Here is a 25,284-nt window from a genome sequence, read left to right on the forward strand (position 1 = left end):
TTGTAGCACCTCCCGAGATAGTGCTACCCCGACCAACAACTGCTCCCTGGACCTCGCCTTTATCAGGAGATCGTCCAAGTACGGGATAATTAAAACTCCCTTTTTTCGAAGGAGTATCATCATTTCGGCCATTACCTTGGTAAATACCCTCGGAGCCGTGGATAGACCAAACGGCAACGTCTGGAATTGGTAATGACAATCCTGTACCACAAATCTGAGGTACTCCTGGTGAGGATGGTAAATGGGGACATGCAGGTAAGCATCCTTGATGTCCAGGGATACCATGTAATCCCCCTCGTCCAGGCTTGCAATAACCGCCCTGAGCGATTCCATCTTGAACTTGAATTTTTTTATATATGTGTTCAAGGATTTCAAATTTAAAATGGGTCTCACCGAACCGTCCGGTTTCGGTAGCACAAACATTGTGGAATAGTAACCCCGTCCTTGTTGAAGTAGGGGCACCTTGACTATCACCTGCTGGGAATACAGCTTGTGAATTGCCTCTAGCACTGCCTCCCTGCCTGAGGGAGTTGTTGGCAAGGCAGATTTGAGGAAACGGCGGGGGGGGGAGACGTCTCGAATTCCAGCTTGTACCCCTGAGATACTACTTGAAGGATCCAGGGATCCACCCGTGAGCGAGCCCACTGATTGCTGAAGTTTTTGAGACGGGCCCCCACCGTACCTGGCTCCGCCTGTGGAGCCCCAGCGTCATGCGGTGGACTTGGAGGAAGCGGGGGGAGGACTTTTGCTCCTGGGAACTGGCTGTATGCTGCAGCTTTTTCCCTCTACCTCTGCCTCTGGGCAGAAAGGACGCGCCTTTAACCCGCTTGCCCTTATGGGGTTGAAAGGACTGTACCTGATAATACGGTGCTTTCTTTGGCTGTGAGGGAACATGGGGTAAAAATGCTGACTTCCCAGCTGTTGCTGTGGAAACGAGGTCCGAGAGACCATCCCCGAACAATTCCTCACCCTTATAAGGCCTTATAAGGCAAAACTTCCATGTGCCTTTTAGAATCTGCATCACCTGTCCACTGCCGAGTCCATAACCCTCTCCTGGCAGAAATGGACATTGCACTTATTTTAGATGCCAGCCGGCAAATATCCCTCTGTGCATCTCTCATGTATAAGACTGCGTCTTTAATATGCTCTACGGTTAGCAATATAGTGTCCCTGTCTAGGGTATCAATATTTTCCGACAGGGAATCTGACCACGCAGCTGCAGCACTGCACATCCATGCTGAAGCAAGAGCTGGTCTCAGTATAATACCTGTGTGTGTATATACAGACTTCAGGATAGCCTCCTGCTTTCTATCAGCAGGCTCCTTTAGGGCGGCCGTATCCGGAGACGGTAGTGCCACCTTCTTTGACAAGCGTGTGAGCGCTTTATCCACCCTAGGGGATGTTTTCCAACGTGACCTATCCTCTGGCACGAAAGGGTACGTCATTAGTAACCTTTTAGAAATTACCAGTTTCTTATCGGGGGAAGCCCACGCTTCTTCACACACTTCATTTAATTCATCAGATGGAGGAAAAACTACTGGTAGTTTTTTCTCTCCAAACATAATACCCTTTTTTGTGGTACCTGGGGTAACATCAGAAATGTGCAACACATTTTTCATAGCCTCAATCATGTAACGTGTGGCCCTATTGGAAGTTACATTAGTCTCATCGTCGTCGACACTGGAGTCAGTATCCGTGTCGACATCTGTGTCTGCCATCTGAGGTAGCGGGCGTTTTAGAGCCCCTGATGGCTTTTGAGACGCCTGGGCAGGCACAGGCTGAGAAGCCGGCTGTCCCATATTTGGTATGTCGTCAAACCTTTTATGTAAGAAGTCGACACTGTCACGTAATTCCTTCCACATAACCATCCACTCAGGTGTCGGCCCCGCAGGGGGTGACATCACATTTATAGGCATCTGCTCCGCCTCCACATAAGCCTCCTCATCAAACATGTCGACACAGCCGTACCGACACACCGCACACACACAGGGAATGCTCTGACAGAGGACAGGACCCCACAAAGCCCTTTGGGGAGACAGAGAGAGAGTATGCCAGCACACACCAGAGCGCTATATAACACAGGGATTAACACTATAACTGAGTGATTTTCCCTTATAGCTGCTTATATATATATACTGCTGCGCCTAAATTTAGTGCCCCCCCTCTCTTTTTTACCCTTTGTAGCTTGAAACTGCAGGGGAGAGCCAGGGAGCGATCCTTCCAGCGGAGCTGTGAGGGAAAAATGGCGCCAGTGTGCTGAGGGAGATAGCCCCGCCCCTTTTTCGGCGGACTTTCTCCCGCTTTTTTATGGATTCTGGCAGGGGTATTTTTCACATATATAGCCTCTGGGACTATATATTGTGATTTTTTTTGCCAGCCAAGGTATTAATATTGCTGCTCAGGGCGCCCCCCCCCCCCCCCCCCCCAGCGCCCTGCACCCATCAGTGACCGGAGTGTGAGGTGTGCATGAGGAGCAATGGCGCACAGCTGCAGTGCTGTGCGCTACCTTGTTGAAGACCGAAGTCTTCTGCCGCCGATTTTCCGGACCTTCTTCATGCTTCTGGCTCTGTAAGGGGGACGGCGGCGCGGCTCCGCGACCGGACGATCGAGGTCGGGCCCTGTGTTCTATCCCTCTGGAGCTAATGGTGTCCAGTAGCCTAAGAAGCCCAAGCTAGCTGCAAGCAGGTAGGGTCGCTGCTTCTCCCCTTAGTCCCTCGTAGCAGTGAGTCTGTTGCCAGCAGATCTCACTGAAAATAAAAAACCTAAAATATACTTTCTTTTCTAGGAGCTCAGGAGAGCCCCTAGTGTGCATCCAGCTCAGCCGGGCACAAGATTCTAACTGTCTGGAGGAGGGTCATAGGGGGAGGAGCCAGTGCACACCAGTTAGACCAAACGCTTTCTTTTAGTTGTGCCCAGTCTCCTGCGGAGCCGCTATTCCCCATGGTCCTTACGGAGTCCCAGCATCCACTTAGGACGTCAGAGAAATGGCTTGCAGAGGCACTTCTGTACAACAAACACTTCCTGTATCACAAGTGCATGGCAACGATGCAACTTCCGCCATCCACATACAGCATACATCCACAGTCGCGGATGAGAAGTCATGCCAAAAAGTTCTTGTTTTTGAGCATGTAATAGTTTTCAGGTTAGTAGAACGAATACCGCTTTCACATTGCTTTTAGCGGGTCGCACCCGGGACTTGTGCACGGGTCCTTTCCAGGTGAGGCCCCTTTCAGGCTGGCGGACCGGACACGGCATATTGCCGTACCGATGACATTACCACATCACGTGCGGAGGCAGGCGCTTGTAGATCAGATGATCTCCAAGTGGCGCCTGCTCCCATACAGTGAACGGGTAGCGGGTCACATCTACCCGGCAACCCGTTTACACCGCACAGCAACCCAGATCCGACCCGTGTTTGACCCTGCTTTAAACACGGGTTGAGATGCTGGGTTGCTCGAATCAGGATATTTCCCCTGGCCCCTTTCACACTGCACGAAAACCGGGGGTTGCTGTGCGTTCACGTGCAATAACCCGGGTTATTTTTGGCAGCGTGAAAGGGGTATAAATTGGCATCAGCTGTGAAATCTGTTCTCCCTATTCTCGGCATCCATGTCCTTCCAGACTTTTACGCCGATGGGACTACAATATTCAGGTCGTCAGACAGCTGAGAACTAAGATAGCGTGTAACTATCGGTGGGTAGCTTCTCTGTCATACTGTATCCAGCTCTCCCTGGTTTTCCTCACCTCAAGAAAAGTTGTCTCAACTAAATATGGGATTTCCCTGTACATAATCCCTCTGTTCATAATGTTGCAGAATGTGCTTCTTTGTTCCAGCAGCAAATGCACGAGGAAGATTGAGGGATAAACTATACTGTGACCAGTACATGCGAAACTTTCAGAACAAACACTAGCTTGACTACTCTCTTTAACTCCTCTCCGAGGGTTGGCCACCAAGAGAGAGCATGCAGCCATTAAGCCCCGCCTCTATTGTGGCATAATCCCATCAGGGCCGGTTCTTGCCCTTGTGGCGCCCCGGGCAAAAAATAGGGCCGCGGCTTCCTATGGGAGCGTGGTCAGTTACGCCCCCATTTGTGCCCCTGTAGCGCAGCTGGAAGAAAAATTAAAATAAGAATTTACTTACCGATAATTCTATTTCTCGTAGTCCGTAGTGGATGCTGGGGACTCCGTCAGGACCATGGGGAATAGCGGCTCCGCAGGAGACAGGGCACAAAAATAAAGCTTTAGGATTAGGTGGTGTGTACTGGCTCCTCCCCCTATGACCCTCCTCCAAGCCTCAGTTAGGATACTGTGCCCGGACGAGCGTACACAATAAGGAAGGATATTGAATCCCGGGTAAGACTCATACCAGCCACACCAATCACACCGTATAACTTGTGATCTGAACCCAGTTAACAGTATGACAAACGTAGGAGCCTCTGAACAGACGGCTCACAACAATAACAACCCGAATTTGTTTGTAACAATAACTATGTACAAGTATTGCAGACAATCCGCACTTGGGATGGGCGCCCAGCATCCACTACGGACTACGAGAAATAGAATTATCGGTAAGTAAATTCTTATTTTCTCTAACGTCCTAAGTGGATGCTGGGGACTCCGTCAGGACCATGGGGATTATACCAAAGCTCCCAAACGGGCGGGAGAGTGCGGATGACTCTGCAGCACCGAATGAGAGAACTCAAGGTCCTCCTCAGCCAGGGTATCAAATCTGTAGAATTTTGCAAATGTGTTTGCCCCTGACCAAGTAGCAGCTCGGCAGAGTTGTAATGCCGAGACCCCCCGGGCAGCCGCCCAGGATGAGCCCACTTTCCTTGTGGAATGGGCCTTGACAGATTTAGGTTGTGGCAAGCCTGCCACAGAATGTGCAAGTTGAATTGTGCTACAAATCCAACGAGCAATCGTCTGCTTAGAAGCAGGAGCACCCATCTTGTTGGGTGCATACAATATAAACAGTGAGTCAGACTTTCTGACTCCCGCCGTTCTTGAAATATATATTTTCAATGCCCGGACCACGTCCAACAACTTGGAATCCTCCAAATCGTTAGTAGCTGCAGGCACCACAATAGGCTGGTTCAGGTGAAACGCTGACACCACCTTAGGCAGAAAATGAGGACGTGTCCGCAGTTCTGCCCTGTCCGTATGGGCTCTTATATGATAAAGCCGCCAATTCTGATACTCTCCTGGCTGAAGCCAGGGCCAGTAGCATGGTTACTTTCCATGTAAGATACTTCAACTCCACCGATTTGAGCGGCTCAAACCAATGGGATTTGAGAAAATCCAAGACTACATTAAGATCCCACGGTGCCACTGGGGGCACAACCGGGGGCTGTATATGTAGTACTCCTTTTACAAAAGTCTGGACTTCAGGAACTGAAGCCAATTCTTTCTGGAAGAAAATCGACAGGGACGAAATTTGAACCTTAATGGACCCCAATTTGAGGCCCATAGACAATCCTGTTTGCAGGAAATGTAGGAATCGACCCAGTTGAAATTCCTCCGTGGGGGCCTTCCTGGCCTCACACCACGCAACATATTTTCTCCAAATGCGGTGATAATGTTGTGCAGTCACCTCCTTCCTGGCTTTTACCAGTGTAGGAATGACCTCTTCCGGAATGCCTTTTTCCCTTAGAATTCGGCGTTCAACCGCCATGCCGTCAAACGCAGCCGCGGTAAGTCTTGGAATAGACACGGTCCCTGCTGAAGCAGGTCCGGTCTTAGAGGTAGAGGCCACGGATCCTCCGTGAGCATCTCTTGAAGTTCCGGGTACCAAGTTCTTCTTGGCCAATCCGGAGCCACTAGTATCGTTCTTACTCCCTTTTGCCGTATAATTCTCAGTACCTTTGGTATGAGAGGCAGAGGAGGGAACACATACACTGACTGGAACACCCACGGTGTTACCAGAGCGTCCACAGCTATTGCCTGAGGGTCTCTTGACCTGGCGCAATACCTGTCCAGTTTTTTGTTGAGGCGGGACGCCATCATATCCACCATTGGTTTTTCCCAACGGTTCACAATCATGTGGAAGACTTCTGGATGAAGTCCCCACTCTCCCGGGTGTAGATCGTGTCTGCTGAGGAAGTCTGCTTCCCAGTTGTCCACTCCCGGAATGAATACTGCTGACAGTGCTATCACATGATCTTCCGCCCAGCGAAGAATCCTTGCAGCTTCTGCCATTGCTGTCCTGCTTCTTGTGCCGCCCTGTCTGTTTACGTGGGCGACTGCCGTGATGTTGTCCGACTGGATCAACACCGGCTGACCCTGAAGCAGGGGTTTTGCCAGACTTAGAGCATTGTAAATCGCTCTTAGCTCCAGTATATTTATGTGAAGAGACATCTCCAGGCTTGACCATACTCCCTGGAAGTTTCTTCCCTGTGTGACCGCTCCCCAGCCTCTCAGACTGGCATCCGTGGTCACCAGGACCCAGTCCTGTATGCCGAATCTGCGGCCCTCTAACAGATGAGCACTCTGCAACCACCACAGAAGAGACACCCTTGTCCGTGGCGATAAGGTTATCCGCTGATGCATCTGCAGATGCGATCCGGACCATTTGTCCAGCAGATCCCACTGAAAAGTTTGTGCGTGGAATCTGCCGAATGGAATCGCTTCGTAAGAAGCCACCATCTTTCCCAGGACTCTTGTGCATTGATGCACAGACACTTTCCCTGGTTTTAGGAGGTTCCTGACAAGTTCGGATAACTCCCTGGCTTTCTCCTCCGGAAGAAACACCTTTTTCTGAACCGTGTCCAGAATCATTCCCAGGAACAGCAGACGTGTCGTCGGGGTCAACTGAGATTTTGGAAAATTCAGAATCCACCCGTGTTGTTGCAGCACTAGTTGGGTTAGTGCTACTCCGTCCTCCAGCTGTTCTCTGGACCTTGCCCTTATCAGGAGATCGTCCAAGTAAGGGATAATTAATACGCCTCTTCTTCGCAGAAGAATCATCATTTCGGCCATTACCTTGGTAAAGACCCGAGGTGCCGTGGACAATCCAAACGGCAGCGTCTGAAACTGATAATGACAGTTTTGCACCACGAACCTGAGGTACCCTTGATGTGAAGGGCAAATTGGGACATGTAGGTAAGCATCCTTTATGTCCAGGGACACCATAAAGTCCCCTTCTTCCAGATTCGCTATCACTGCTCTGAGTGACTCCATCTTGAACTTGAATTTTTGTATGTACAGGTTCAAAGATTTCAGATTTAGAATAGGTCTTACCGAGCCGTCCGGCTTCGGTACCACAAATAGCGTGGAGTAATACCCCTTTCCCTGTTGTAGGAGGGGTACCTTGACTATCACCTGCTGAGAAAACAGCTTGTGAATGGCTTCCAATACCGTCGCCCTGTCTGAGGGAGACGTTGGCAAAGCAGACTTTAGGAACCGGCGAGGGGGAGACTTCTCGAATTCCAACCTGTAACCCTGAGATACTACCTGCAGAATCCAGGGGTCCACCTGTGAGCAAGCCCACTGTGCGCTGAAATTCTTGAGTCGACCCCCCCACCGCTCCTGAGTCCGCTTGTAATGCCCCAGCGTCATGCTGAGGGCTTTGCAGAACCCTGGGAGGGCTTCTGTTCCTGGGCAGGGGCTGCTTGCTGCCCTCTCTTACCCCTTCCTCTGCCCCGAGGCAGATATGACTGTCCTTTTGTCCGCTTGTTCTTATAGGACCGAAAGGACTGCGGCTGAAAAGACGGTGTCTTTTTCTGTTGGGAGGGGGTCTGAGGTAAAAAGGTGGATTTTCCGGCAGTTGCCGTGGCCACCAGATCCGATAGACCGACGCCAAATAATTCCTCCCCTTTATACGGCAATACTTCCATATGTCGTTTGGAATCCGCATCACCTGACCACTGTCGCGTCCATAAACTCCTTCTGGCAGATATGGACATCGCATTTACTCTCGATGCCAGAGTGCAAATATCTCTCTGAGCATCTCGCATATAAAGGAAAGCATCCTTTAATTGCTCTATAGTCAATAAAATATTGTCCCTATCCAGGGTATCAATATTTTCAGTCAGGGAATCCAACCAGACGACCCCAGCACTGCACATCCAGGCTGAGGCGATGGCTGGTCGCAGTATAACACCAGTATGTGTGTATATACTTTTTAGGGTAGTTTCCATTCTCCTATCAGCTGGATCCCTGAGGGCGGCCGTATCAGGAGACGGTAACGCCACTTGTTTTGATAAGCGCGTGAGCGCCTTATCCACCCTAGGGGGTGTTTCCCAGCGCGCCCTAACCTCTGGCGGGAAAGGGTATAATGCTAATAACTTTTTTGAAATTAGCATTTTTCTATCTGGGTTAACCCACGCTTCATCACATACATCATTTAATTCCTCTGATTCAGGAAAAACTACAGGTAGTTTTTTCACCCCCCACATAATACCCCTTTTTGTGGTACTTGCAGTATCAGAGATATGCAAAGCCTCCTTCATTGCCGTGATCATATAACGTGTGGCCCTACTTGAAAATACGTTTGTTTCATCACCGTCGACACTAGATTCAGTGTCTGTGTCTGGGTCTGTGTCGACCGACTGAGGTAAAGGGCGCTTTACAGCCCCTGACGGTGTCTGAGACGCCTGAGCAGGTACTAACTGGTTTGCCGGCCGTCTCATGTCGTCAACTGATTTTTGTAATGTGCTGACATTATCACGTAATTCCATAAACAAAGCCATCCATTCCGGTGTCGACTCCCTGGGGGGTGACATCACCATTATCGGCAATTGCTCTGCCTCCACACCAACATCGTCCTCATACATGTCGACACACACGTACCGACACACAGCAGACACACAGGGAATGCTCTTATCGAAGACAGGACCCCACTAGCCCTTTGGGGAGACAGAGGGAGAGTTTGCCAGCACACACCCAAGCGCTATAATATATATGGGAACAACCTTATATAAGTGTTGTTCTTTATAGCAGCTTAAATATATCAAAATATCGCCAAAAAAATGCCCCCCCTCTCTGTTTTACCCTGTTTCTGTAGTGCAGTGCAGGGGAGAGTCCTGGGAGCCTTCCTCACAGCGGAGCTGAGCAGGAAAATGGCGCTGTGTGCTGAGGAGAATAAGCTCCGCCCCCTATTTCGGCGGGTTTTTCTCCCGTAGTTTTAGATAACTGGCATGGGTTAAATACATACATATAGCCTCAATGGCTATATGTGATGTATTCTTTTGCCATAAAGGTATTAAATATTGCTGCCCAGGGCGCCCCCAGCAGCGCCCTGCACCCTCCGTGACCGCTTGGTGTGAAGTGTGTGACAACAATGGCGCACAGCTGCAGTGCTGTGCGCTACCTTCATGAAGACTGAAGAGCCTTCTGCCGCCTGTTTCCGGACCTTCAATCTTCAGCATCTGTAAGGGGGGTCGGCGGCGCGGCTCCGGGACGAACCCCAGGGTGAGACCTGTGTTCCGACTCCCTCTGGAGCTAATGGTGTCCAGTAGCCTAAGAATCCAATCCATCCTGCACGCAGGTGAGTTGAACTTCTCTCCCCTAAGTCCCTCGTTGCAGTGAGCCTGTTGCCAGCAGGACTCACTGAAAATAAAAAACCTAAAAACTTTTTCTAAGCAGCTCTTTAGGAGAGCCACCTAGATTGCACCCTGCTCGGACGGGCACAAAAACCTAACTGAGGCTTGGAGGAGGGTCATAGGGGGAGGAGCCAGTACACACCACCTAATCCTAAAGCTTTATTTTTGTGCCCTGTCTCCTGCGGAGCCGCTATTCCCCATGGTCCTGACGGAGTCCCCAGCATCCACTTAGGACGTTAGAGAAAATAAAATAAAAGTATACTTACAATCCGCGCTCCTGATTCCAGACCTCCTCCTCCGCCGGCGCCGCTCTTCTCCAGTCCTCGGATCTATGGGAGAGACATCATTACGTCTCTCCCATAGCACAGCATAGACACTAGAGGTCAATTATGACCCCTAGTGTCTGTGCCACTATGCTGTGCGCGATGACGTCATCGCGCACCGCACAGCACAGGTCCTCTCCATGAAGGGAAACTAGACGCGTAGCGTCTGGTTCCCTTCAAAGCGGGGGACCAGCGGCGGGCACAGCGGGGGGCACTGTGGCGGATCTTGCCATAGTGCGGCGCCCTCTGGATGGGGCCGGCGCCCTCCGGAAGGCGGCGCCCCGGGCAAAAGTACTGCTTGCCCGTGGCAAGATCCGCAACTGAATCCCATGAATCACGGGTGTAAGAGGGTGTGAGGCTTAAGTGGTGCAATTTGCATAATTGTGACCACGCCCCTCCATGCGGCTCTGCAATTTCTGGTATTGCGCGCCCCATACTGCGTACGTCACTTATAACTGGGCGGAAAGCGGGAGATCCTCCCACTCTTCTGGGGGTGGGGGGGGGGGGGGGAGTAGATAGGTATGACACAACATGGAGGATTACTCAAGGAATTCTGAGAGTCAGTACACTGACAACAAAGAGAGACTGTACACTGATCATTTATGATACACTATGCTCCTGTATGCTCACATTCCCCAAATAAATGGGATGTGGTAGAAAATCGCCCATAACTGCTTTTTTATAATTAAAGTCTGACACAGCTGCGTATCTATATGTTTATATAAATATTTGTAAAACAAATTGATGCAAATATCTATTAATCTGATATGTTAATACGCAACACATTACTCTCTACATTCATACGTTACTATACAGTAAAATAAAGTTTGTTTTTAATTCTGACCCAGGATGCTACTAAGACTCTTATCCACTCACTGGTCATCTCCAGACTGGATTACTGTAATCTCCTCCTGACTGGCCTCCCTGACAAACACCTCTCTCCACTCCAATCTATCCTCAATGCTGCTGCCCGGCTCATCTTCCTCACCAAACGCACTACGTCCACCTCTCCTCTCTGACTAGACCTTAACTGGCTCCCCCTTACCTTTCAGAATCCATTTCAAGCTTCTCACACTCACTTACAAAGCCCTCACCCACTCCTCTTCCACCTACATCTCTGACCTTATCTCCCTTTACTCTCCCACCCGTCCTCTTCACTCTGCCAATCCACGCTGACTCTCCTGTCTACGGATTACTTCCTCCCACTCCTACCTCCTAGATTTTTCACGTGCTGCACCACTTCTCTGGAATTCCCTACCTCTCCCCCTCAGACTCTCCACCTCTCTACAAAACTTCAAACGGGCTCTCAACACCCACTTCTTCACCAAACCCAGCCAAATCTCATCCTAAACCTCTGTTCTATGCTCTCTACGTACCCCATCTGTGTCACCCCTGTCTGTCTACCCCTCCCCTTTAGAATGTAAGCTCTCACGAGCAGGGCCCTCTTCCCTCATGTGCTTATCCTTTGTCTTACTTTAATAATCTTCAACTGCATCAACTCCAGCAGTCTTCTGCCACCTGATACTTATTCCAGTGTCATCTGCTGATGTAACTATGTTTATTTACCCTGTACTTGTCCTATACTGGACCCTCATGTTGTTTTTCACATAAAGATTTTTCTTCTTTACCCAAATCCGTGGAGTGCCGCCTGGTTTTGTGACACGGGGACAGTGGACATCTGTCTCCCAGCTTCGCCAACCCTCCATTGTATATATATATATACACACACACACATGCATACACTGTATATGTGTGTGTGTGTGTTGTATAATCACCCCTGAAGAGGTTTACCATCGTTATACCTGGAATACGACAGAGTACACATTGATTATCCCTAAACTGCTTTATTTTTGATTCCAAAATAATTTCTATCTGCAGAAACAGGGGACCAGAATGGGGACTAATATGGCTCCAAGTTATATGAATATTTGTTTTTTACGTACAACATACAGTTATCTCCCTTTCTGGGAAATATACAACACACATATAAAATATCAGTAAAGGTATTGAAATTATATACACTGCTCAAAAAAATAAAGGGAACACTTAAACAACACAATGTAACTCCAAGTCAATCACACTTCTGTGAAATCAAACTGTCCACTTAGGAAGCAACACTGATTGACAATCAATTTCACATGCTGTTGTGCAAATGGAATAGAAAACAGGTGGAAATTAAAGGCAATTAGCAAGACACCCCCAATAAAGGAGTTGTTCTGCAGGTGGTGACAACAGACCACTTCTCAGCTCCTATGCTTTCTGGCTGATGTTTTGGTCACTTTTGAAAGCTGGTGGTGCTTTCACTCTAGTGGTAGCATGAGACGGAGTCTACAACCCACACAAGTGGCTCAGGTAGTGCAGCTCATCCAGGATGGCACATCAATGTGAGCTGTGGCAAGAAGGTTTGCTGTGTCTGTCAGCGTAGTGTCCAGAGCATGGAGGCGCATCCAGGAGACAGGCCAGTACATCAGGAGACGTGGAGGAGGCCGTAGGAGGGCAACAAGGCGTTGTAGGGAGGTCATACAGGCACGCGGAGGCCACACACACTACTGAGCCTCATTTTGACTTGTTTTAAGGACATTACATCAAAGTTGGATCAGCCTGTAGTGTGTTTTTCCACTTTAATTTTGAGTGTGACTCCAAATCCAGACCTCCATGGGTTAATAAATTTGATTTCCATTGATAATTTTTGTGTGATTTTGTTGTCAGCACATTCAACTATGTAAAGAACAAAGTATTTAATAAGAATATTTCATTAATTCACATCTAGGATGAGGGAGCATATGTGGCACTGAGGGGGGTGTATGTGTACCTGGCACATATAGGGGGGGGGCTATATTTGGCACTGTGGGGGAATATCTGGCACTGGGGGCATATGTGGCACTGGGGGGGTATATTTGGCACTGTGGGGAAATATCTGGTACTGGGGGCATATGTGGCACTGGGGGGGGGGTATATGTGTACCTGACACATGGGGGGGGGCTATATTTGGCACTTGGGGCATGTGAGTACCTGGCACCGTGGGGGAATATTTGGCACTGGGGACATATGTGGCACTGGGAGCACAGCCTTAGCAACAAGCACTACCCCCTAGCAACGAGCATGACACCCAGTGCATGAAACCCCTGGCAACGAGCATGACACCCAGTGCATGAAACACCTGGCAACGAGCATGACACCCTGAGCATGAAAACCCCTGGCACCGTGCATGGAACCAAGAGCATGAAACCCCTGGCAACGAGCAGGTAATTTAAAAGTAATTAGAAGCCTTACTGTAGAACTTAATGTGTAATGGGCATTGCGGTGTGTGGCATAATGTATCATGGACATTGCGGAGTGTGTCATAATGTGTCACAAGCATTATGGTGTGTGGTATACTATATCACGGGCATTGTGGTATGTGGTATAATGTCTCAGGGGCACTGCAGTGTGCCATAGGGTATAACGGGCATTGCGGTATGTATCACAGGCATTACGGTGTGTGGTATACTATATCACGGGCATTGTGATAATAAGAATTTACTTACCGATAATTCTATTTCTCATAGTCCGTAGTGGATGCTGGGGACTCCGTAAGGACCATGGGGAATAGCGGCTCCGCAGGAGACTGGGCACATCTAAAGAAAGCTTTAGAACTAACTGGTGTGCACTGGCTCCTCCCCCTATGACCCTCCTCCAAGCCTCAGTTAGGATACTGTGCCCGGACGAGCGTACACAATAAGGAAGGATTTTGAATCCCGGGTAAGACTCATACCAGCCACACCAATCACACCGTATAACCTGTGATCTGAACCCAGTTAACAGCATGATAACAGAGGAGCCTCTGAAAGATGGCTCACAACAATAATAACCCGATTTTTGTACAAGTATTGCAGACAATCCGCACTTGGGATGGGCGCCCAGCATCCACTACGGACTATGAGAAATAGAATTATCGGTAAGTAAATTCTTATTTTCTCTAACGTCCTAAGTGGATGCTGGGGACTCCGTAAGGACCATGGGGATTATACCAAAGCTCCCAAACGGGCGGGAGAGTGCGGATGACTCTGCAGCACCAAATGAGAGAACTCCAGGTCCTCCTCAGCCAGGATATCAATTTTGTAGAAATTTACAAACGTATTTGCTCCTGACCAAGTAGCTGCTCGGCAAAGTTGTAAAGCCGAGACCCCTCGGGCAGCCGCCCAAGATGAGCCCACCTTCCTTGTGGAGTGGGCATTTACAGATTTTTGGCTGTGGCAGGCCTGCCACAGAATGTGCAAGCTGAATTTTACTACAAATCCAACGAGCAATAGTCTGCTTAGAAGCAGGAGCACCCAGCTTGTTGGGTGCACACAGGATAAACAGCGAGTCAGATTTCCTGACTCCAGCCGTCCTGGAAACATATATTTTCAGGGCACTGACAACGTCTAGCAACTTGGAGGCCTCCAAGGCCCTAGTAGCCGCAGGCACCACCAATAGGTTGGTTCAGGTGAGACGCTGAAACCACCTTGGGGAGAAACTGAGGACGAGTCCTCAATTCCGCCCTGTCCGAATGGAAAATCAGATAAGGGCTTTTTCAGGATAAAGCCGCCAATTCTGACACGCACCTGGCCCAGGCCAGGGCCAACAGCATGACCACTTTCCATGTGAGATATTTTAACTCCACAGATTTAAGTGGTTCAAACCAATGTGACTTTTGGAACCCAAAACTACATTGAGATCCCAAAGTGCCACTGGAGGCACAAAAGGAGGCTGTATATGCAGTACCCCTTTTACAAACGTCTGAACTTCAGGGACTGAAGCTAGTTCTTTTTGGAAGAAAATTGACAGGGCCGAAATTTGAACCTTAATGGACCCCAATTTCAGGCCCATAGACACTCCTGTTTGCAGGAAATGTAGGACTCGACCCAGTTGAATTTCCTCCGTCGGGCCTTACTGGCCTCGCACCACGCAACATATTTTCGCCAATTGCGGTGATAATGTTTTTGCGGTTACATCCTTCCTGGCTTTGATCAGGATAGGGATGACTTCATCCGGAATGCCTTTTTTCCTTCAGGATCCGGCGTTCAACCGCCATGCCGTCAAACGCAGCCGCGGTAAGTCTTGGAACAGACAGGGTCCTTGCTGGAGCAGGTCCCTTCTTAGAGGTAGAGGCCACGGATCCTCCGTGAGCATCTCTTGAAGTTCCGGTTACCAAGTCCTTCTTGGCCAATCCGCAGCCACGAATATAGTGCTTTCTCCTCTCCATCTTATCAATCTCAGTACCTTGGGTATGAGAGGCAGAGGAGGGAACACATACACTGACTGGTACACCCACGGTGTTACCAGAGCGTCTACAACTATTGCCTGAGGGTCCCTGGACCTGGCGCAATACCTGTCGAGTTTTTAATCATGTGGAAGACTTCTGGGTGAAGTCCCCACTCTCCCGGGTGGAGGTCGTGCTGAGGAAGTCTGCTTCCCAGTTGTCCACTCCCGGAATGAATACTGTTGACAGTGCTATCACATGATTTTCCGCCCAGCGAAGAATCCCTGCAGCTTCTGCCATTGCCCTCCTGCTTCTTGTGCCACCCTGTCTGTTTACGTGGGTGACTGCCATGATGTTGTCCGACTGGATCAACACCGGCTGACCTTGAAGCAGAGGTCTTGCTAAGCTTAGAGCATTGTAAATGGCCCTTAGCTTCAGGATATTTATGTGAAGTGATGTATCCAGGCTTGACCCTAAGCCCTGGATATTCCTTCCCTGTGTGACTGCTCCCCAGCCTCGCAGGCTGGCATCCGTGGTCACCAGGACCCAGTCCTGAATGCCGAATCTGCGGCCCTCTAGAAGATGAGCACTCTGCAACCACCACAGGATGGATACCCTTGTCTTTGGTGACAGGGTTATCCGCTGATGCATCTGAAAATGCGACCCGGACCATTTGTCCAGTAGGTTCCACTGGAAAGTTCTTGCGTGGAATCTAACGAATGGGATTGCTTCGTAGGAAGCCACCATTTTTACCCAGAACCCTTGTGCATTGATGCACTGAGACTTGGTTCGGTTTTAGGAGGTTCCTGACTAGCTCGGATAACTCCCTGGCTTTCTCTTCCGGGAGAAACACCCTTTTTTCTGGACTGTGTCCAGGAACATCCCTAGGAAACAGAAGACAAGTCGACGGAACCAGCTGCGATTTTGGAATATTGAGAATCCAATCGTGCTGCCGCAACACTACCTGAGATAGTGCTACACCGACTTCCAACTGTTCCCTGGATCTTACCCTTATCAGGGAATCGTCCAAGTAAGGGATAACTAAAATTCCCTTCCTTCGAAGGGATATCATTTCGGCCATTACCTTGGTAAAGACCCGGGGTGTCGTGGACCATCCCTACGGCAGCGTCTGAACTGATAGTGACAGTTCTGTACCATAACCTGAGGTACCCTTGGTGAGAAGGGTAAATTTTGACATGAAGGTAAGCATCCTTGATGTCCCGAGACATCATGTAGTCCCCTTCTTCCAGGTTCGCAATCACTGCTCTGAGTGACTCAATCTTGAATTTGAACCTCTGTATGTAAGTGTTCAAAGATTTTAGATTTTAGATTTAGAATCGGTCTCACCGAGCCGTCTGGCTTCGGTACCACAATAGTGTGGAATAATACCCCGTTCCCTGTTGCAGGAGGGGTACCTTGATTATCACCTGCTGGGAATACAGCTTGTGAATGGCTTCCAAAACTGCCTCCCTGTCAGAGGGAGACGTCGGTAAAGCCTACTTTTGGAAACGGCGAGGGGGAGACGTCTCGAATTTCAATATGTACCCTTGAGATATTACCTGAAGGATCCAGGGGTCTACTTGCGAGTGAGCCCACTGCGCACTGAAATTCATTGAGAACGGGCCCCCACCGTGCCTGAGCTTGTAAGGCCCTAGCGTCATACTGAGGGCTTTGCAGAGGCGGGAAAGGATTTCTGTTCCTGGGAACTGGGTAATCTCTTCAGCCTTTTTCCTCTCCCTCTGTCACGAGCAGAAAAGAGGAACCTTTTGTCCGCTTGCCAACAAAGGACTGCGCCTGATAATACGGCGTCTTATTTTGAGAGGCGACCTGGGGTACAAACGTGGATTTCCCAGTTGTTGCCGTGGCCACCAGGTCTAAAAGACCGACCCCAAATGTCCCCTTTCAAAGGCAATACTTCCAAATGCCGTTTGGAATACGCATCACCTGACCATTTTACTGGTAGAATTGGACAACGCACTTATACTTGATGCCAGTCGGCAAATATTCCGCTGTGCATCCTGCATATATAGAAATGCATCTTTTAAAAGCTCTATAGGCAATAATATACTATCCTTATCTAGGATATCAATATTTCCAGTCAGGGAATCCGACCATGCCAACCCAGCACTGCACCTCCAGGCTGAGGCGATTGCTGGTCGCAGTATAACACCAGTATGTGTGTGAATACATTATTGGATACCCTCCTGCTTTCTATCAGCAGGATCCTTAAGGGCGGCCATCTCATGAGAGGGTAGAGCCCTTGTTCTTACAAGCGTGTGAGCGCCTTATCCCCCCTAGGGGGTGTTTCCCAACGCACCCTAACCTCTGGCGGGAAAGGGTATACAGCCAATACTTTTTAAGAAATTATCAATTGTTATCGGGGGGAAACCCACGCATCATCACACACCTCATTTTATTTCTCAGATTCAGGAAAACTACAGGTAGTTTTTCCCTCACCGAACATAATACCCCTTTTTGGTGGTACTCGTATTATCAGAAATGTATAAAACATTTTCCATTGTCTCAATCATGTAACGTGTGGCCCTACTGGAAATCACGGTTGTCTCTTCACCGTCGACACAGGAGTCAGTATCCGTGTCGGCGTCTGTATCTGCCATCTGAGGTAACGGGCGCTTTAGAGCCCCTGACGGCCTATGAGACGTCTGGACAGGCACAAGCTGAGTAGCCGGCTGTCTCATGTCAACCACTGTTTTTTTTATACAGAGCTGACACTGTCACGTAATTTTCAACAGTACATCCACTCAGGTGTCGACCCCCTAGGTGGTGACATCACTGTTACAGACACTCTGCTCCGTCTCCACATCATTTTTCTCCTCATACATGTCGACACAAACGTACCGACACACAGCACACACACAGGGAATGCTCTGATAGAGGACAGGACCCCACTAGCCCTTTGGGGAGACAGAGGGAGAGTATGCCAGCACACACCAGAGCGCTATATATATATATATATATATACAGGGATAACCTTATATAAGTGTTTTTCCCCTTATAGCTGCTGTATGTTTTAATACTGCGCCTAATTAGTGCCCCCCTCTCTTTTTTTAACCCTTTCTGTAGTGTAGTGACTGCAGGGAAGAGCCAGGGAGCTTCCCTCCAACTGAGCTGTGAGGGAAAATGGCGCCAGTGTGCTGAGGAGATAGGCTCCGCCCCCTTTTCGGCGGCCTTATCACCCGTTTTTCTGTATATTCTGGCAGGGGTTAAATGCATCCATATAGCCCAGGAGCTATATGTGATGTATTTTTTGCCATGTAAGGTATTTTTATCATGTTTTATTGCGTCTCAGGGCGCTCCCCCCAGCGCCCTGCACCCTCAGTGACCGGAGTATGAAGTGTGCTGAGAGCAATGGCGCACAGCTGCAGTGCTGTGCGCTACCTTATTGAAGACAGGAACGTCTTCTGCCGCCGATTTTTCCGGACCTCTTCGCTCTTCTGGCTCTGTAAGGGGGCCGGCGGCGCGGCTCCGGGACCCATCCAGGCTGGGCCTGTGATCGTCCCTCTGGAGCTAATGTCCAGTAGCCAAGAAGCCCAATCCACTCTGCACGCAGGTCAGTTCGCTTCTTCTCCCCTTAGTCCCTCGATGCAGTGAGCCTGTTGCCAGCAGGTCTCACTGAAAATAACAAACCTAAACTAAAACTTTCACTAAGAAGCTCAGGAGAGCCCCTAGTGTGCACCCTTCTCGTCGGGCACAGAAATCTAACTGAGGCTTGGAGGAGGGTCATAGGGGGAGGAGCCAGTGCACACCAGTTAGTCCTAAAGCTTTCTTTAGATGTGCCCAGTCTCCTGCGGAGCCGCTATTCCCCATGGTCCTTACGGAGTCCCCAGCATCCACTTAGGACGTTAGAGAAATGTGGTATAATGTCTCAGGGTCATTGCAGTGTGGCATAATGTATAACGGGCATTGCGGTGTGTGGCATAGGGTATAACGGGCATTGCGGTATGTGTCAGGCATTACTGTGTGTTGTATACTATATCACGGGCATTGTGGTATGTGGTATAATGTCTCAGGGTCATTGCGGTGTGTGTCATAATGTGTCACAAACATTGTATGTGCTATAATGTATCAGGGGCAGTGCAGTGTGTAGCATAATGTATAACGGGCATTGCGATTCCTGTCATAATGTGTCACAGGCATTACAGTGTGTGGCATAATGTATCGGGGGCATTATGGTGTGTGCATATTGTGTCATGTGCATTATTGTGTGTGGAATCATGTCTAAGGGCCATTGCAGTATGTGGCATAATGTATACTGGGCATTACTATAAGGAGGAAAAATGACAAATAATGTAAGGGGCAAGAATCAGGATTATTTTTCTTTCCTGTGGTGGCTAACGTCTGGGCGTGCAGACTGGGCGTGCAGGTTGCAAAACTGGGGTATAAGGAAGTCTTTTCCTACAATGCCACGCCCCTTCATGCGAAGCCACACCCATTCCAACGAAGCCACACACCCTTTTTGCGGCGCGCGCGCATTTTTATCCCTTTGATAGTGCAAATTATTGGGGATGTGGGGGAGGCGCCTTAGAATTTTTTGGCTTGGGGGAGAAAAATTTCTAGTTATGCCACTGGGTTGTGTATCTCCTGACAAGTCTCTGTGGGCTTGGCTAGGTTGGCCAAATGTCTACAGCAATGAAGACAGGCTTAATGAGCTTAAATCCTGCATTAGGATGTTACCATTGGAAGACAAAGGGAAGCCTCATAAAGGTCCTATAGGCAGAAATTTCCATGGCAGTAGACACCACACATCCCAGGTATGCTGGCAGAGTAGAAGCAGCTTGGCTGCCAACAGTGTGGGGGCAATCTAAGGACACTATTACAGAGAAGAAACGCAGTTTGGAAGATACAATTAGCACACGGCACAAAAGCTTCCTTTGAAGAGTTTCATTTCAGAGGTTTTCTTAAAGTAACAGCTGCCTGTGAATTCGGACTGTAGGATAAGGATTATATTATAACCCATTTGAGTGCAAACATATATGCTTATACAGTATATAAAGTAACCAGGAAGAATACTCATGAATTTGCATAAAGCACATGTTGACAACCAATGGAAAATTAGTTCATTATCAAGTCAACATTTGTACATTATGATGTAACAACCATGTAATAAACATTATAGGTATGTAAAAACGGCCACCGTCATGTTGTAATAAGACATGTTTCATGTCGGAGTATATTCTTGATAAGTTATATATATCCTTTATTCTACATTCTCCGCCATGTGAACTTGTGATACAGGTTGGGTGGAGCTTGGAGAAAAGAGCAGGTACCAAAGATGCACCTTATCAATCTCAATGTTACTTTTTTACCCACTTAAAAAATAAATAAAGCAAGATTTTTATTTTCTTTACTATAGTTTACACATTTTTATATTGTAAAGCAATACAGGTTGAGTATCCCATATCCAAATATTCCGAAATACGGCATATTCCGAAATACAGACTTTTTTGAGTGAGACTGAGATAGTGAAACCTTTGTTTTTTGATGGCTCAATGTACACAAACTTTGTTTACTACACAAAGTTATAAAAAATATTGTCTAAAATGACCTTCAGGCTGTGTGTATAAGGTGTATATGTAACATAAATGCATTCTGTGCTTATATTTAGGGCCCATCTCCATGATATCTCATTATGGTATGCACTTATTCCAAAATACGGAAAAATCCGATATCCAAAATACCTCTGGTCCCAAGCATTTTGGATAAGGGATACTCAACCTGTATATAGTAGCTTAGGTTTCATTGCTAGTCCTGTAATAACACACTTGAACACTAGGGGCACTGTGGGAGCTATATTATCTTACAAACTCGTTGATCATGGTGTCACCAGATTTTCCTGCTGGCCATGGAAGGGTTGTGCCTATTTTCCCCTTGTGGAAAGGACCAGGAAGTGACAGAGAAGAGAACTTCCGCCCTTACAGCACGTGAATTACTTATCCATTCTCCGTTTGTTTTAGGTTATTTTGTTTAATCTATGCACCATTGTACCCTTGCAGGCTCGCTTTGCACGCCATGCTTCGGGCCCGGTGTCTCGCTCCGCTTGCCACATGTTACTTTTCCAGATAGTTGGTGACCTGGACCCAAGGTATTATGGGAAAGGTCCTCTCCACGAAGGGTAACTAGACGCTACCATCATGGAAGTGCTCTAGCAACAAAGATGACTTATAGCGGTAGATTAGTAAAAAGGAAAAGTGAAGGTCATCATCCTTAGCAGCCAATCAGATTCTATTTATCATTTTAGAGAATGACCTAGCTAAATGGGAGCAGGAATCGGATTAGTTGCTATCCACAGCACCTCCTATTTTCCTACTAAGACATATTAATAAATCCACCCCAATGTGTCATGTTCGGGTGAAGGATGCAAGAGTTCTAGAAATCACCCCATGCGTAGCTCAATCTGAAATTCATTACATGAATAACTGGCCCTGACTACTATGACGTTATGCCTGCAGGTGTGTAAGCTTTGAATTGAAGCACCAAGCATTGTCTGTGAATGTAAGGAGTGTAGTATGGCTGACCGGCGGTCTCCTGACCGCCGGTCAGCTTACCGACGCCGGGATCCCGGCAGCATACCGACGCCGGGATACCGGCGGGGAGGGGCGAGTGCAGCAAGCCCCTTGCGGGCTAGCTGCGCTCGCCATGCTGCGGGCTTGGTGGCGACCTGCGGTCGCCACGGGTTCTATTCCCACTCTATGGGTGTCGTGGACACCCACGAGTGGAAATAGTCCCTGTTGGTCGGCATGCCGACCATCGGGATACTGAGCCGTCGGGATGGTGGAGGAGGTCATGTGACTGTCGGTCAGCAGACCGCCGGTCACATGAATACCACCCAATGTAAGAGAGGTCGGAGGTGCTGGAGTTATATACTGGCTTAATCTATAATACATCACAGTCTCTGTGGAAGCCTTGGCGGGGCACTGACCTCAATGTCTGGAGAGCAACAAGACTAGGCATAAACACTCAGACTGGGCATGAAATCTGGCACAATTGGTTGCTGGTTACCTTTCCTTCATCCATTTGACTGTCGGAGATGGATCCCCAACAGCTTTGCAGGGCAGAACGATGTCCCTCATCCAGGGGGTGGTCACCGTGCCGCTGAAGGTCAAAATTCTAGCCGGAGCTTTTGGGGGAAAATACAACGTTAGTGTAGTCTCATGGACCAAACTCTATTCCACGTCCCCATAATCCAATGGTTCTAAATCATTTCCCACCTGGCTACCACTTGGCAGCCCATTCACGTTATTTGTACCCCAGCAGTTGTAATACATATAATTGCTATTACAGTAGGTAAAATGTTTAGGTGATGGTCTATATAGAAGCAATAAATGAGCGATACATTTTTTTTGAAATGACGCAATAATAGACTGACTTGTACGTACATATTTCTTACATATCACAATATATATAAAATTCCACTTATGCTTTATTTTACAGGGATCCATGTATAGACGTTTTCACTTTGTTATCAGGGTTCTACTGTGATGCGTAGGGCTGAAGATCCTCAGGACAATTTGCCTATGTGTCTGATTGAAAGCTGGATGTCTACCCTCCATTACAGAACATATCTGCAGTACACCTGTCCATCCATCGTCTACAAGTGGCAGAGGAAGCTACTCTGTAGGTGGAACCAATGGTCAGGAGAATGCTCTCAGGGACTCCTGAGGACGGATGTACCTTAATGATGCACTACGTACACTATAATCAGTGCTGCACATTCCTTGGTTTTCCCAAGATGTGGGTTTGTGCTAATAGACACGTATCGGATTTGCAGTCTCCTGGTGACTCTGAAGTAACAAGTTACAGGAGAAAAGGATGATTTTTTGGACATATACTTTTTTTTCAAAATGGCGGGAGTGCTGCCTATATAAATAGTCTCTTTATATGGAAAAGCCACTGCTTTCCCCAACATACAGCTTTACATCTGCTCTCAGAAAGTCTAGTGTAGACAACATCATGGATGAGGAGAGGTAACAAACCTTGAAGAGAAATAAAGTACCAACCAATCAGCTTCTGACAGTTTATAGGCTGTGTTTGAAAATTGACAGGAGTTGATTGGTTAGTACGGTATTTTATCGCTCCCCACTTTATCTCTCTCCAAACTTTGATAAATCTCCTCCAGAGCCACTTGGCATCTATCGGCTCACCGCCTAAGACCATGGCTTTCACTATGGAAACTAATGAGATAATACACATCTTTGGGTATCTCCACCCATACTGGTGGGAGGGAAAAGGAGCAGAAACATATGCCCTTATTTATCAATGAGTGATAAATTTCACTGTGAGTAATAAATTGCACCAGCCAATCACCTCCTAACTGTCATGTTACAGGCTGGGTTTGAAAAATGACAGTTAGGAGTGGATTGGGTGGTGAAATGTATCACTCACAGTGAAATGTATCACTCATTGATAAATAAGGGTAATAGTGAGAAGGTGGCTGGTCCCCGCTGAGGGGTCCAGCACAGCACCAGATATTTCAGGGCCTTCAAGTCCCCGTGAAAAATTCTTATAGGGTATCAGGCCATAGAAACTGCTAAAGGAGGTTGCGTAGTAAGTAACCCTAACCCTACAGCAACACTATTTAGCGAGCACCTTATTTCATTAGGACGGACCGGCCACATAACTACGGTTCAGAGCTGAGAACATTAACTTGGCCTGTAGTCAGGGGTTACGCCCGCAGAGCCGGATGGAGCTCCTGGGCTGCTGCTACCCCAACAACTACTGCTTAATACAATTGGCTATACTGTGTTACGGACGTGGGCACTATAAGGGTTTGGGCAATTCTCCCCTACCACCTGCAGAGTAATCAAAGGTAGAGAAATTCCCCATTCAACTTTCAGCAAAGGAATTTGCGCAGAACGAGCACTGTGATAATGCAGAGCAGTATAAAATGATACAAATGCAGTTCGGAAAGCAGTGTAAGGTAAGTAGTCGCTGCTGCTTGGTGATTATGTCACGCACATGACGGCCCAATGACACCCCTGCACTCACTCTGAGGAGCCCTGCCATGTGAATGCATCTGTGGCAGAATGTCCGGGGCAGCTAGGAGAGGAGAATAAGGCTCATCTTTAATTGTCATTTAGCGGGTAATTCAGATCTGATCGCTGGGCTGCGTTTTTTGCTGCCCTGCGATCAGATAGTCGCCGCCTACTACAGGGGGACGGTGAATTTGTTGTGCAGGTGTGCGTTCGGATGTGTAGCAGAGCTGTGCCACAAACTGATTTTGTGCAGTCTCTGCGCAGCCCAGGACTTACTCAGCCGCTGCGATTGCTTCCTTCCGGAGCTGACGTCAGACACCCTCCCTGAAAATGCCTGGTCCCGTCTGCGTTTTTCCTGATATTCCTGTAAATGGTCAATTGCCACCCACAAACGGCCCCTTCCTTTCAATCACCTTGCAAACGCCCGTGCGTTCGGATATTTCACCCCATACCCGTCGCTATGCGCTGCAGCCTGTCGCTGTTGTGCGACGTGCCGGCGCATTGCGGCTCACATGCATGCGCAGTTCAGATCTGATCGCACGCTGTGCGAAAATCAGATCTGAATTATCCCCTTAGCACAGTCTGGCATGTCAAATTACTGGAAACCCCCTTATATGATAAACCCTTATTTCCAAAGCATCTCAGGAGACAAATTTCACGTCATTATACAGCTACCACTTCGCTCAGCGATCGCTAGGAAAGGCCTTGTACGTGTTAATGTTTAATAATGGGTTTGCTTACGGTGGTAAACGAAGACTTCGGCTCTGTGGTGTACTAGCCCGCCGTTATCATCATACAACGATAAATAATTTGCACGGCACACAGTACATCGCCACAATAATAACACAGAGAGAGAACATTACGGCTGGAACACGGGCAATTAACAAAAAGAGCAATACTTCTGCCCACACCAGCTGAAACGTATAATTATTAAGCCATTTATCTCAGACTAAATTAGCTTTTTTGTTTTCCAGAGGGTGATTTTCTGCACAAGGACATCCTTGAAGGCTGGAGCGCAGAGGAAACCTGAAGCTGGACATCTTATTCTCAGGCTCCCTTATATAGGACTTAAAGGGGTGGAATTTTTTTTCACTTGATCTTTAACAAAATGTTCAGAATTTGAAAGTCCAGAGATTAAAACAGGAACATACACCATGAATTATTACCCGTACAGCCATCGCTGGCTACTGCCAGTGTCCTTTCAT

At 48.2% G+C, this 25,284-nt stretch overlaps 1 protein-coding gene across 3 annotated transcripts in view; it reads right to left on the bottom strand.

The window, feature by feature from the left end:
- The window catches only part of DSCAM (DS cell adhesion molecule), a 796,975-nt gene that overhangs the window by 145,534 nt on the left and 626,157 nt on the right, over nucleotides 1-25,284 (bottom strand). For all 3 annotated transcript variants that reach the window (XM_063956595.1, XM_063956594.1, XM_063956596.1), the window contains one exon: nucleotides 22,107-22,224. In XM_063956595.1, coding sequence (XP_063812665.1) covers nucleotides 22,107-22,224 — 118 coding nt within the window. The remainder of the gene's footprint in view (nucleotides 1-22,106; nucleotides 22,225-25,284) is intronic.

This window comes from Pseudophryne corroboree, chromosome 2 (genome assembly GCF_028390025.1).
Source record: "Pseudophryne corroboree isolate aPseCor3 chromosome 2, aPseCor3.hap2, whole genome shotgun sequence".
NCBI classification, from domain to species: Eukaryota; Metazoa; Chordata; class Amphibia; order Anura; family Myobatrachidae; genus Pseudophryne; species Pseudophryne corroboree.